Consider the following 15,683-nt stretch of genomic DNA (forward strand, 5'->3'; position numbering starts at 1 on the left):
TATCTTTGTATATCTCTATCTAATTTTATATCAGTGTCTATGTATTATGTGTCTATGTATTATGGTGCAGGAGGAATATTAAAGATTGAAGTAATAATTAGAGACATGTTTGGAGATGTAACTGTGATATAAAATAAAAGTGATGTAAAATGAAGATCAAGCAACTTTAAAACAGAGAAACAATCGGAGATGGCCTAAACGATAAAATGAGTTATCTGAGATAGTAACTTAGTAACTCTTACGGAGGGAAAAAAATTATAAAACGACACATGACAATTTGCTCTTTCTTTTAGTATTAGTATAAAATAGTTGGTATTAGTATTGAATAGATATGAGGTTGTGTAGTATATCCCCTCCTGCTGTCCTTGCTCCAACATTCACATATTCCTTAGCTGAAACAGAAATGTTCAACTCTTATTACCCAGACAAAAAGATGCAATAATCTACTCTGCTAGAAATCAGTCCTAATAATTGCCGAGTTCAATTCATAATCTCAAACCAGAGTTCCATCTAAACAAGCAAGAAAATAAGACTTGCGTGAAACATAGTGGCTGCATGTAAAATTCAGAATAAAATCTATACCAAAAATTGAAAGAACAAAAAAGGAAGAGAGACGCATATGAAATATTGTTGGGTACTACAATGAATTAGCCTTAACATCACACGCCTAATTAAGGGAATTATTCAGGTATAGGCTTTAAAAACGGACCACAATTAATGCTGTAAAATCGAAGGCAAAATATTGAAGTAAATTTATCGACCAGTGAATGTTGAAGTTGTAGTAGCAGTTGCTGTTGATGGTCCAGTAGATATAGATGAATCCTCCGGAGCTCTCTTATACAATTCCATAGGCATGCTTCTGTTTGGTAGTCTAGGTTCTTCAGATGGATCACTTATGAGCATGACAACAACTTCAGACATTGTTGGCCTTGAAGATACTGGAGACTGAGTGCATAATAGACCTATTTCTATGCATTTTTTGACATCTTCTACCCTATACTCGTTAGGGTCTAACGTCTCGTCTATCAAATCCAGATACATGTTATTCTCATACATTCTCCATGCCTAAAACAAAAAAAAGGGTAAAATATATCCTTTCATAAAGAAACTGTATTGTAATGAATACAAATTATGATAGATGACTTACATCTTCAAGAAGGTATTCATTAGTGGCCTCAACATCATTGCACCTTCTGCCACTAATAATTTCAAGGACTACGATTCCGAAGCTGTACGTATCTACTTTCTCGGACAATTGCCCATGTACTGCATACTCTGGTGCTGTATATCCCCTGTATATTCGGTTCAGTAAATATGCTACTATTTTCTAACACTTACTTAAGCCTGAGTTAATGACACTCGCAACTGAGAAAAAAAATCATCTAAATTTGAAGTGACTTAAATTCACTTACAATGTGCCAACAAATTTGGTGCTAACATGACTTTGATTCTCAGGAAGAAGTCTTGCTAATCCGAAATCAGCAATTTTTGGCTGAAAATCATCATCAAGTAATATGTTGCTTGATTTTATATCTCGATGTATGATTCTTACATGGAACTGTTCATGTAAATAGGCAAGACCCCTGGCAGTGCCAAAAATAATGTCAAACCTCTGTTTCCATCTAAGAGTCCCTCGCTTTTCACCTGTAACAGTCATTGAAGTGGATTGAAGTTTAAACAAAAAGCAATTTGTCCTCACAAAAAAATAAAAAATTTCATCGAAAATATAGGAATGTGGCATCGGGCAACAAACCATAAAGAAATTTGTCAAGGCTGGAGTTAGCCATGTACTCTATGACAAGAAGCAGCAGTGGTCCTTTAGTGCAACATCCAAGAAGACGGATGAGATTACGGTGATGAACATTACTTATGAGCCTAACTTCGCTCTCAAATGTTGCCTCTGCTATGCTAGAGTCTAATGCTAGTTTCTTCACTGCAACAATATCCCCATTTTTTAAGGTACCCTGCTTGATGGCATGATGAAGCATGAAAGATATGAAAAACTGTTGGTCATGCAACAATCAGAAAACCTATAATCAAGTTTTCATATTTACATACCTTGTATACTTCTCCATAACCTCCTTTTCCAAGTTTGGTTTCTTCACTGAAATTTTCTGTTGCTAGTTTCAAGTCTTTGTAGCTGTATGTTGTGGGACCTTGCAATTCAGTCGCTCCTAGCATGTTGCCTGTTTTGGGTGCAAACAATAGTATCTTTAGTAAGACGTCTCTATTAGGAAAAGCTGCATTTACAAACCGTACATAAAATAAACAAACTAGCTAACTAAAACTCCTAGCTAAAGACATTAGTCACCTCTTTGTGTTGCTTTCTTGTTCCTTAAAATTGTGTACCATAGTAACAGAATTGCGATCAAAACAAGCCCTACACCTCCTGCAATGCTGCCAATGATGATTGCCTTGTTGCTTGAGTTACCTATATAAAGTACACAATAATACATTGTCGTAATCTCACAATTCATAGATGAGCAAAAAGCGAAAATGATTGTACACGTTAGCATACGTTGAAACATCGATAATGTATTATACCATAAATGTAACAATTTTACAATAATAATTGTTTGTTCGTCAGCAAATAAAGAGGATCAAAATTCTGTATAAGCTGAAAAGAAATATTACCGCTTCTCAGGAAAGGTGTAATGTTTGTCGTCTGATTATCAGGAAAAAATGGAGTGTCTGAGTACCTTAAGAAACACCCTGCATCTACAGCCCTTCCATCAGCCTCCGGTGGACAAGTTTTTAAATTACTATTGGCCACAGTTAAGCAATCTAGGCAACCAGTTTTGCTTAACGTTTCAGCACATTGTGCCACCGCATAAACTGCACCAACACTACCACCTATTTGTCTAGTAGATGTGGCAAAAAAACCACTGATCTTCGGGGTTGCAATTTGAAGATCTGCTAGTAGTCCGCTCACTGCTGTACCGAAATCTGTGGCTTGAGATACCGTCCGATTTCCACATAACCCCACATTTCCCGGGAGGGTTGTCTGGTCATAGAAGCTGTTGCTCTCGTACCTAAATCGATTAACATGAAAATATGAACAAAAACCGGAAATATGATGGAGTTTGACTCGATTAAGTATATAAGATACACATAAATTACTAAATATTTATATAAAAACATATTTATAATATAAAAATTTAAGAATAATAAAATTTCGATAATGCTCGCGAACCCTATGAGCCGAGTAACTTGAAACTCGAGCTCGGCTTGATAAATAATTTGAAAAAATCGAGAACTCGAGCTCGGCTCGATTATTACCGAATCGAATTCAAATATTTTATGAATCGGATTTGAATAACTCACTAACAGTTTTAGTCTTTTATAAACTTTGGTCATAAGTCATGCCTAAATCGATTAAAATGAAAAACAATAAAGGATTTAAAATTAGATCACCTAAAGATAACCATCGACGAAGATTACATGAAAAGAGTGACATTTGCAGTCACAAAAATTATACTAAATAGCAACAAAAAAAGTTTAAAAATTAAGGTGAATCTTGATTATATTCATGGTGTCAGTCGTTTACTGAAATTTTAATTTGGAAGGTGGTGATTTAATTTATATTGTTATTTCGTAAAACTAAATTATAAAAATAATGACTATATATTATTGAAATTAATAAAATTAAAATATTTACATATTATTTTTTTATGTAATATATATTATTGAAGGATTCAAAATTTCAATAGTTAAAATTTTAAAAAGTCTTTTCTTCTGTAATCTATATGGCGGGTGTAGGGCCTATACGAAAGTGGGAGTCTTAAATATAAGTGTATATGGATGATTTGCTATTGTTTTTTAATTTTTCCTTGATTTAATAAATATTTTATTATATTATAATTTGAATTAATAAAATTAATTTTAGAAGTGTTTGATTTCCTACCAAGAAAGAAGTTGAGTGCTCTTAGATATCAAGCTTATTAATAATTCATAAAGTTTGTAGTTATATGAGATATATGATTTATTTATTTTGATTAAATAATATTTGCTTAAACATTTTTTAGAAGGTGTTAACATATTTTCTAGGAAGGTGGTAACCGACCGACCAAACGAAACCATGTTTCGCTTATAATAGTATAGTATAGACTAATATATAACCCATGCGATGCACGGTTATTTTTATCATATATATTGTAAATTCTAATTATTATTTTTTTATCGTAAATAACCCGCAGCCGCTACCCGCTACCCTTCGGGTGCGCACTGGGTAAACCCTACGGGCTCATCCAATAGCCTGCAAACCACATGAACCAAATTTAAGCGACCGAATCTGGCTCAAGAGGCATAATCATAAATTCTCCTCCCGTGGGTTCGAAATGTGACCAAGAGGATAGTTATCCTCTCTTTAACCAATTCAGTCAACCCTTGCGGACAAGTAAATTCTAATTTTGATTATACCTCTTAAAAATACTATTTTTTTTATAATTTTAATATGTTGTTGGCAGAATTCGAACCTTATACCTCTTAAATAATACTAATTTTTAAGAATTAATCTAACGGTAAAAAACGGCCGACAACCAAACTTTGAATATTTCGTTTTTAATATAATAGTATAGATAGGAATTTAAAGCGTTCTATTATAAATATAATAGAATCGATAGGCGATTAATTTTAGGTGTCCTGTTTTAAATATAATATTAAGTGTCATAATATAAGTGTCATATTTTAAATATAATAGAATTGATAATCGAGTAATTTTAGGTGTCTTATTTTAAAAATAATATTAAGTGTCGTATTTTAAATATAATAGAACGACCAACAACCAACAACCAAACTTTTAATGTTTCATTTTTAATATAATAGTATAGATATATACTAGCGTATACCCCGTGCGATGCACAGATTGCTTTTAACACTCGAATAATTTTTAATTATATATTTTAACTTAAAATTATTAATATATTAGTTTAGAATTTTAATAGTTGAAAAAAATACTGAAAAATATATTAAGTTATAATAATATATGTTTTATGATAGTTTGAAACTTGACCAGAAATAAATAAATATAATATATAATATGTTGTTTCCTGAACACGAACTTTGAACCAATAAAAATTGTTAAAAATAAAAAATATAAAAATTTAAATATAATACACTGTTGACGGGATTCGACTCTGAACCTATGAGAGCAGTTTAAATATTAATATAATATTATTTTATTATTACATCCAACGGTTTACATCTATCTGTTTTAAATCTCACAGTTGTTATTTACCGTATCAAACAACTGTACCAAATAACTAACCAACTATTAAATAGAAGATTTTCTGTTTACAATAATATAATATAAACAGATAGTATAGATTTATTTATTTCTATTCTTGTCCTATTTACGGTGTTGTTTGAGATCATTGCATTACTTGATCAATATAATAATATTTGGGACATATATTAAATTAAAAGGAAGTAACGTAATGTTGTGACATACTCTGCGCCAACTCTGCAATTCGGTCCAGTAAATCTACATTTTATAACTTGACAATTACTTAGACGTGTACTAACAGCTTAACCTGTTAACTTTATTCAGGAATACAATGAAAACCGTTGTTGGTATTCGATAAATCAAGTTATAGGGAGCTTGATATAACATATTAATATAGTGATTTGTGTATATCAATAATTGTAAACCTAGTAGGCTAGTAAGATGGAGGAGCATGGTTACAGAGGTCAAAGAAGGTTCGTACCGGAGTAAACGAATCAAACTGTTTGTGAGTTATTTGAACTCGACTCGTAAAAAATTCAAATTCTACTAGAAAATAATCGAGGCGAGCCCGAACTCGAACTTTTCAAATTTTTAACTGAGCTAAGCTCGAGTTTCAAATTATTCGGCTCGTTAGGTTCGCGAGTCTTACCGAACATCTTTTGTTTTTAAATTGTTTTATTATAAATATATTTTTATGTAAATATTTAATATTTATTATATATTATTTATTTTTTATCGAGTCGAACTCCAGTCGAACCGATCATATTTCAAATTTTTGTAAATATTTAGTGAATAAATTCGAGTTTTCGAGCCAAACTCGAGCTGACAGAATCTTTTGTGAGCCAAGTTTCGAACTTGAACTTAAAGCTCGAGCTCGAGTCCAAATTATTTTCATTGAGCTCGAGCTGAGCTTGACAGTATTTGACTCGACTCGACTCGGCTCGATTACACCCTAGTTCGAACCAGATAATTAACTCTTGTAACAATTTCAAATAATTTTAATTAATATTGATCGGCTCTTATGTGATTCAATAGCAACCTACAGCATAAACCTTTTTTCCATAAGGAAAATATCTACAATGACACAAAGAAATGTTATAATATTAATATCAAGAATTCTAGTTTAAGTAATTGGTTCGACATGATATTAAGGATGCAGCAAATCTATAACAACTGAGTCCTCATTTCCTTTCTTATCAAGTGAGATCTTGACATAGAATTAGATATATAAATAATCATCAGTACTACAAATTTCCAAAGTTTCAGCAGTGATACAGAAATGATATAGTCATGACTCCAGTATAAAGTTACCGGACAAAAACTTGATACAAACCTGAGGAAGCAGCCGTCATATATAACACGGGCACCGTTAGCAGCAGAGCAGTTACGAATCAATGACACAGCTGCATCAAAGCAAGCGACGCAGTCCCTGCTGGATAAGTAGTTCCTGCACTGTACCATGCCATACACAGGGTCGGAGCTTCTGGCTTGCTGCGCAGTCGCAAAATGTTTATTTTCATTCAATAATTGTCCCCTGAGGTCTGACATGGTGCCATTAAGATTGCCAAAGAATCTCGACAAGTTCGTTGCATTATACGTACTGCATCCTTTGTTTAAGAGATTGATTTGAGGCTGCGACAAGGCGGTGTTTATTGTTGTTAGAAGTAAAAGACTGATGACGAACCCCATCAGAAACAACATTCTTGAGCCACAGAGTCAGAGACTATTTCAAGGGATGCAGAAATTTGGTAAATGTCACAAATTTGTAGATGACTAGTAAGACAAGTTCAAGGTAAAAATAACAAGCGGGCTGGTTTAGGCCTACTCGTTTTGGAGTACTATTTTATTGGTTTGAGCTTTCCTCGAATGACTTGGCAAATTGCGACTTTATTGAAAAATAACTGTAACAACCAAGATTACATTGACACACTGCCAAAATATTATATCTAACTGGCTCTTTAGCCCGTGCAAGACACAGACAATTTCTATAATTATTATTAATTTTTCTAAAATATTAGATATTTTTATATATTTACGATAAATAGATTTATAACCCCCGCGAGTCACAAGTATATTCTAAAATATTATGTATAATTTTAATTAATTTTTAATTATTTTCAAGTTTTTTAAAAATTAAGTTAGTAATAATTGTTCCGAGCTTAACATATGTTATTCTTGTGTGATGTATTCGTTTAGTACATATGAAGTTCGATTATTTTTTAGTTATTTAAAAAATTAAGTTAGAAATAATTGTTCTGAGATTAACATCCGTTATTTGTGTGTAATGTTCATTTAGTACGTAGGAAGTTCGTGTAAATTACGTGTATGATTTACATGTGATTCAATTTGCGAGTAATTATTTGATACTATACATTATATTTTTTACTCAACATGATTTTCATGTACTCTAAAATTAGAAGGTTTGCATGTACTTTAAAATTAGTTAATAATAAATAATTTATTTTGTCAACTACTCATACTAATTAACATGAAATATGTCATTTTACTAAAAATTTGATGCCATGAAATCACGTAATATTTGTAATTTTTTGAATATCAATAATTTGTTATTATATTTTATTTTTTTATATACGATATATTACTTAAAATAAAATAATTATCTATTAATTACGGTTTAATGAAGATTAGCTATTAATGGGTAAATAATTTAATATGTTATAATAATGAAGGTATTAATAAGAAATAAATAGGATGGGGTTAAAATAACATTTTAGATTTTAGGGGTACAAAAGTCATTTTGATTTAATTGTCTCATTGAACTCTCATTTGCTCTATTATATATATATAATAATAGATTCGTGCGGAAACATTGTGGTGGTTTTGACCTGCCTTCCTTAAATCCCTGTAAGTACGGTTATCAACTCGAAAATGTTTTTTTTAACTTCTATGTTAAATAATGTATCCATATTTCCTCAAAAAAAATTCAAAACTTTTTTAAAATAAAAATCACAACTCATTATGTGTTATACTATTTTATTTCATAAAAACTTGGGGAATATATTTTAAGAACGTAGAACTACTCGTTAATTTAATTGAAATTGTAATTAGACCGGCCGGCTTATAATTATCAGGCAAACCCCGGACATGCCTACTAGCCTAAAATATAAGAGTATCTTCATCATACTAATTATATGACTCCTTAAATTTAAAAATATACACGATAAGAGAAATAATTTTAAATACCATTAAAAGTTTAGGGTTCAAAACCCATCAGGTACTTCTTTAAATCTAATTTAAAATATTATTTATCTTATATACACAATTATATCATATATGTAAGGATTGAAAGTATTTATAATTAAAATGTTTTTAATATATTTAGAGTAAAATAGATATTCTAAGTTATAAAAGAGAAAATTTGGGATTTATAAATGAATAAAAAGATAATTTGAAATAGTACCCAAGGTCGAAGGGTTCGAAACCCATTAAGCACTTCTTTTAAATCTAATTTAAAATATTATTTATCTTATATAGACAATTGTATCCTACTTGTAATAGGATTGAAAGTATTAATAATTAAAATGTTTTTAACATATTTAAAGTAGAGTAGATATTCTAACTTATAAAAGAGATAGTTTGGGATTTATAAATGAATAATGTATCCTATAATTTACAAAGGCGGGATGTTTGAATTATTTTTTTAACATATTGTAAATAGAGCAAATATTCGAATTAATAAAGTAGAGAGTTTCGAATTATCTTTTAAAATATGTATAATGATTTACAATATATGAGCATTCTCATAGTATTCATGAAAGCCTTGGTCAAGAAGAAATGAATCAAGTTTGATATCTTAATGCGACGAAGTCGCAAAATATTCAGTATATATACTTATATACTTTTCATAATCTTTGAAGTCCTCTTCCATGCCTAATATACACAGAATTCCAGTTTATAACTGTATAAAAATATCGTTGCAAGGTGATCTCATATATCTAACCTTGTCTCAACGTTTTTGTGAAAATTTTTGTCATACATAAGATAATCATTAACCGGATATAAGTTGAAAATATGAAGTTACAAGATACCCCAATATACTTATATCTTTTCCAAATATTACTTGAAGTACCACCGTTCAAGGTATAATGAGCTTTCAACAGTTCATCACATAGATGAGACTACAAGACAAGATTTGAATAGATTAAATCTTTGAAGTATTATTGAATGAAATGAAGTTATGATATACTTCATTAAGTCCCGATATATATATCCACATATATATCTCTTTATACATTTCCTGAAAACCTCTGTCATGTAAAGTATGAACAGAGTTTGTAACATCCAATGAATTTTTTGAAAGGAAAAGAATTGTGGCATAAACCCAGTATCTTGCTGATCAGGAAAAGATACCAATAAGTAACCTTTTCTACTAGTAGATGGACGAATTCCCCACTGGTCATCACCCTGGTCGTAATAGGACCTTATGCTGGACTGCCACTCAGCCACTTATGCATTTGATGGACTCCCACTGAGCCACTTACACTATCATGGACGCCCACTGAGCCCATGTTGCTTATGCCGACTCGATAGATGGACTTACTTCCCGAACGTTGGGTAAGTAATCAATTCATTTACCAAAACTGCAACCTTGTTGCGAATATAAAATACACCATAGAGCCGGATCCCTCAGGTTTTGAGCGAGTATTTAAATCCCTTTTTTAAAAGGAAGATCTTAAATATAAAAATGAGTTTTGGGATCCGCTCTAACTTTTAAAAATCATTTTGAAGACTCGAAAACACTTTAAAGAGTGTTTGGAGTAATGCAGATTTAATGAAGTAAATCAGTCCCAATATATTTAGAAAATGTCTGAATATTATTATTTAAATAATATTCCCATAAAGAATAATCTTTATACAAATAATTGAAGTAGAAGTTGTAAGACTTATACTTGAAATGAGTATTAAATAACCAAAGATATACTTATACGAAAGTACTATCTTTATTTGAATAATCGAAAATAAGTTTGATTATCAAAATATTATTCTTTAATAAAATAAAGAATATTATTAATTAATAAGAGGAGTCATAATACCTCGAATGAATATTATAAATTATATTCATTAAATAAAATAACGGAGTCATACATCCTCAAATGAATATTCAATTAATAATCATTAATAATATAACTGAGTCATAAGCCCTCGAATGAATATTCGAAATAATATTCAATAATAAAATAAAGGAGTCATAAGTCCTCAGATGAATATTCGAAATGATATTCAATAATAAAATAAAGTTAAAGTTATCGAATAAACCTTATTCGATTAATAGTTTTGAAAACTATAACCATATATATATAAAAATATATATATTATACTCGGGAACATCGACTCCCGGTTTAGAAATATGTTCACCTTTTGATCGTCTATACTAAGGGTAGGCTCGGGACGAGTCTGGTAACCTATAAACAACAAGTAAGTTGGAATTAAACCAAAGTCACTTGTAAATCTATACTTTAACTAACTTAGACTCTAACGCTTGTTTTGCGCTTACTGATTCTCTTAAGTCACTCGAGTACCCTCGGCTCCACCATTTTTAATAATTTAACCATTACGAGTTTTAAGGCGATTCCTTCGCGGGTGTCTTACCAACTGCCTATTACACCTTACCTAAATGTTTCATACTTCAATTAGTCATTTAAGGTCTTTAACCTATGTTTCAAAGTAAGGCGAGGGGTAAGGGTTCGTTCGTGAAACGTTATTACTTAAAACGGCCGTTTCTCCTAAACCGTTCATCGGAATCAAACGAACCACATATCAAAAAGAAGCTCGTAACATGAACTATCTAAACATGGCAATGGTCAAAACCTAGCAGTGAGTTCAAGGGTTCTGATGTTAAGAACAAAAACGGTCTACGGTAAATCGGGCATTACGACGGCTATGTTTACGCGATTTCCCAAATTTAAACCATTCCAAAACAACCCATAATCAAGCCACAATCACATCCCAATCCAAACTCCATCCATACCACATCCTAACAGCCCCAATAAATTTAATATTAACATTTATACTTATGCTTAAGCTTGAATTTAACTATACTTAAGTTCTTTTAACCAAAACAACAAGATTCACCATCAAGTGTTATAGAATCGTATTTCACATGCCTAAATATTTTCGCTATTCCGTCCATCATTCTATGGACCCAGGCTCTTCCTCGAGCTTATACACAATCACCTTTGAAACTCCCTCGATATCGAAAATCGAATCTGGGATCTCATTCTAGACATCATCGTTACTAGAATTCTATGCTTGTACCGCAACCTTCCTCATATAGTAATACGACTCTCTTTCATAAAAGGGAATAAATATTCAATAGGTAGATACTCTACTTAATTAGTCTATTCAATGATAACCTATACACTACCACGACCCGATTAGTGGTACCCAATCTCACATCCATTCCAATACAACTCTCACGATTGTAATCAGCTCATTACTCGCAGAATCATTGCTGCATTACTATGGTCCACCACTGACCTACTGTCATCATTCACTTTCCATGAAATCTTAATATCTAACCATACGGAGTCCATACATGTCGTATAGAATACTTCTAAGGAGTTAACATAACCACCAATCATAATTCATGAAGAACACTCCAAACTCTGACGTACTTTCATGACATGAAGTAGATAAAATTGCAGAAGAGTTTCAGTCAAAGCAACGATAGCAGGTAAATGCCATTCTTAATCGTATGCCTTAAATAGAAGACTTAACTCAAGGGTTCGTCTAGTCCTTTTTGAAACATGGTCCTGGCTTATCTCAAGATAGTATCTTCTGAGATAGATAGCCCGCTCATGGCGATTACACGAATTAAACCTTTACCAACTACTATTATGGTTGGGTATTGCACAGTCATCAGAAGGAATGTCAATCTTTCAAACCATAATACAACCTTCACAGCCTTAATCATTATCACTATATTCCTCTGGCACGAGCGCCTATAATTGTCCTCTTACACTTAAAGTGTCGGCCACCTCTTTGGCCTTTCTTGATAGTAATATTTCCTTACAATCAATGTCATTTTAACCACCTTCACTAAATTTTCTACCTCATTTCCAATCACTGCTTGTGTGAAGATGTTTTCCTTAAAATCTGATGAGTAAAAAAAAATATCACCATTTTTCCATAAGTTATTGCCTCAGTCTTTAGAGGTTAATCACTGTCAGGACTGACTCTCAATCATACTTAGAACATCTTTTATCCTAGGCCCTAATTGCCCTGAACAATTTCGACCTTTACTGGTTCGATCCATACTTTCTCGTGGTTTAACACGTGCCCCACTTGGCATCATTATAATTACGTCATATTTCCTTTATCAACATTTTTATTCTTGAGAATTTTGAATATTACCTCTCTCCTTGTAAAACCTCTAAGGTTATCCTCGAATCGTTCCTCCTATATTCCCTAGATACATGGCATATCAAGATACCATGTACTAATACCAGAATCATTGTCTATATACTTCTGAAAAAATTTCTCCACTGATCCTTAAAGGTTATTATTATCTTAATCCTTTCCAATTCATACTGTCAAAATTCATACTATCCCTATTAAGGGTGAAATGCCAACCTTTATGCATTCCCCTAGGATTCATTTTAAGTTACCGATGTTCTATCCTTAATTCCACCTTTAAAAAGGTACATGCATCCTTCCATGGATAAATCAAGTCATATATCCCTGATAAGGGTGTCTTATTCAATCATTCCCACCTCGATAGTATATGCCTAATTTCACAATAACATCTGTATTCAAAATGAGGTCAATCAATTATGGCCTCCAAAAGATAACAACGGTTATCCGCTTTTCTTGCCTAATTTGGTAACGATAACAAGGATGTTCTGGAAGATATTGGTCGTGTTCAACGTGAACTTCTTCTTAATAATTCCTTATTTACTTTTGTTGTTTATCTCAACAGTCACCTCAATGTTGGGATATCTTTCATATCTGGCGTCTCCCTTTCTGGGTATCATGCCACTGGTCTTACACTTCACCTTCTTGAAGGTCACTTCATCCAATTTTCTTAATTTCTTACTTTCTTGTCTCCTCAGTCTATCCGCGTCTCATTATTTATCCTTCGAATTATCTCAAGGTTTCCTCGAATCTTCCCAACTTACAGGGGATAAAATATATGTATCTCTTATGCCCTCAACCATCAACTTTAACTCATGGTGAATCACCCTCATCCTGACGATTACATACTCTTCTATTTCTATTGCTACGAGTCTTTAGGGTTTCCTCATACCCAACTCCCTTATCATTCCTCAAACTCTATTGCCGTTATATTCCTTTCCACTTCAATTTCTTTTTATTTTCCTTTCTCTTATCATTATTTCATGAACCAACACAACATAAGCATTGATTTCAAACATCCCGTCATTCTGGATTCGTGTCCTCCGAACGAATCTTGACAACTTTTACATCTTAGATTCATAATTCATCATACTTGTCTACCTTTGTTCTGGCTCTAAAGCTTTTACACTATCCCCATAACCTTGGGAAGTACTTTCCTGAAAATAATTGACTGAACTTAAATCAGTTTATTATAATCTCTTGCTCCGTGCCTTCCTTGGTATTTCACCAACGGGTGGTCTCCCTCTTAGGAGGGTAAGTGACAAAACAGTCTTTTGTGGTTCGTCAATCATTTAGAATCTCAAATGATTCCTATATTTCCTTTAGCCAGGCTCTGGCCTCAACTGGGTCAACTTGTTCCTTGGAACACTAAGAGCTTAGCGATTTAAAGGTCCTGAAAGAATTTCCCACTACATTGTTTCCCTCAAGGTGATGGTTGGGAAATAAAGTATAAGTTCTGTTTAGACAGGTCCATGAATTTCCGTATAGGAGTACCGTCTCGGGTCCTCTTACCTCGCTCGACTTCTGTTTTCTTAGTCTAAATATTTCTTCCAACTCCCCATAATTGGGGTCATCTTTTAATTTGAAATCCTCATTTTTCACTTTATTATATTCTGGGTTCCTTATATCTTAATTGCGACCTCCCTGATTATCACATTCAAGGTTTGACCCTAATCTTATTCCTTGTGGGGGCATATTACTTGGAAATTTTTTGAGAATCTCTGGATATTTGTCTTACTTACTTTGCTTAAGTCTTTCCCTCGTTTAGTCCTTGCACGATTGCAAATTATGAATTCTTAAGTTCGATAAACTTCATGACACTCTCTTAAGTGTTAATAGAGCAATTAACAATATGATCTTATCACAACAACTCATCTGAACATATTAAAGAGAATTACATCATTTGATCTGATCGCTTATAACCCAAAAGTACTACCATAGATAATCATCTAGTCATTAAAATTAATCATTCATAACTTAGGCTAATCCTTCAAAAGCGGTGCTACATGAAACCCTTGTCTGATTGCTCTGGCTCTGCACACTACCATGGATCAAGAAATGCAAGCACGCACGACATCCCTAACCTGCTCCATTAAAGCGGTGATGAGGTCTAGGATAGTTGCAAGTAGAGCTGGATCAATCTGACCCTCAAGATGGCCTCTAGCTGTAACACGGGTGGTAGCCTCAATCCTTTCCATGCTATGAGCTAATCCCGCCGGAAGTACCCCACCCTCAATCCTTGGTGCAGTAAGTCGATCCAACAGATCACTCCTAACATTACGGGCCTCGGACAGGCCACCCAAAGTCATATGATAATTGGCGATAAGAGAAGCCTGAGTGGTAGCATCTAGCAGTCCATGGGGTGCAGGTGGTGCAGACCCAGGAGATCCAAATGGATAACCAAACACGGTATCAGGTGACAATGGTGCAGGAGATAAAGGTGGCATTTCCTCAGTAGGTGCTGGGCTCTGTATCGGGGATGGAACAGGAATTGGTGGAACCTCATGGATGTCTACAGGAACCTCTAGAAGAGGGTCTGATACTGGTATAATTGGGGTCGTGGAAGGCCCCACTCCTTCTGCCCTCATTAACCTTTGTGCCCTTGGTAACTCTTCATCCTCTAGTGCCACCCTCGCGGCCATTCTTGCTCTGGTAGTCGCCCTGACTACGGTCATCAATTCCTCAGAGGTCCTCTCTTCATTCTCATCAGGATCCTCCATGAGATCCTCCTCAGCCACAATCCTTTCCGGAATAACATCCTCAACCGCAACATTCTCAATATGAATCTCATCCGGTCCCTCATTAGGGTACTCCATCGGATTCACAATTTGATCTCCAACTTGTAATAAAACATCCTCACGCTGATGCTCCTGAACCTCAGGGTTCGGTGCCCCGCTGCCCTATACGAGAACGAACTATGTTACTATCACAATATTTATAAGGGTTCCCGTAAGGGTTTTAACTGTCAGTACTACGTTAGGTAGCCCAACTATGAACTTGGCAAGAGTTCTTATTATCTTAGTGAACTTATTATCTTAACGTCACATCATCTCTGAGGTTTATAACGCTTAGCTCTGATACCACT

At 33.4% G+C, this 15,683-nt stretch overlaps 1 protein-coding gene across 1 annotated transcript; it reads right to left on the reverse strand.

Annotated features, from left to right (window-relative positions):
- Positions 1–486: 486 nt before the first annotated feature.
- On the reverse strand, positions 487–6,974 carry LOC141710857 (cysteine-rich receptor-like protein kinase 2). Its single transcript, XM_074513372.1, has 8 exons — positions 6,558–6,974; positions 2,635–3,032; positions 2,312–2,431; positions 2,059–2,186; positions 1,754–1,964; positions 1,413–1,644; positions 1,148–1,292; positions 487–1,065 (listed from the first exon to the last, which is right to left on the reverse strand). Exons 1-8 carry the CDS (start codon positions 6,923–6,925, stop codon positions 754–756), a joined length of 1,914 nt encoding a protein of 637 aa, XP_074369473.1. The 5' UTR covers positions 6,926–6,974; the 3' UTR covers positions 487–753.
- Positions 6,975–15,683: the final 8,709 nt, after the last annotated feature.

This window comes from Apium graveolens, chromosome 3, assembly GCF_009905375.1.
Source record: "Apium graveolens cultivar Ventura chromosome 3, ASM990537v1, whole genome shotgun sequence".
NCBI classification, from domain to species: domain Eukaryota; kingdom Viridiplantae; phylum Streptophyta; class Magnoliopsida; order Apiales; family Apiaceae; genus Apium; species Apium graveolens.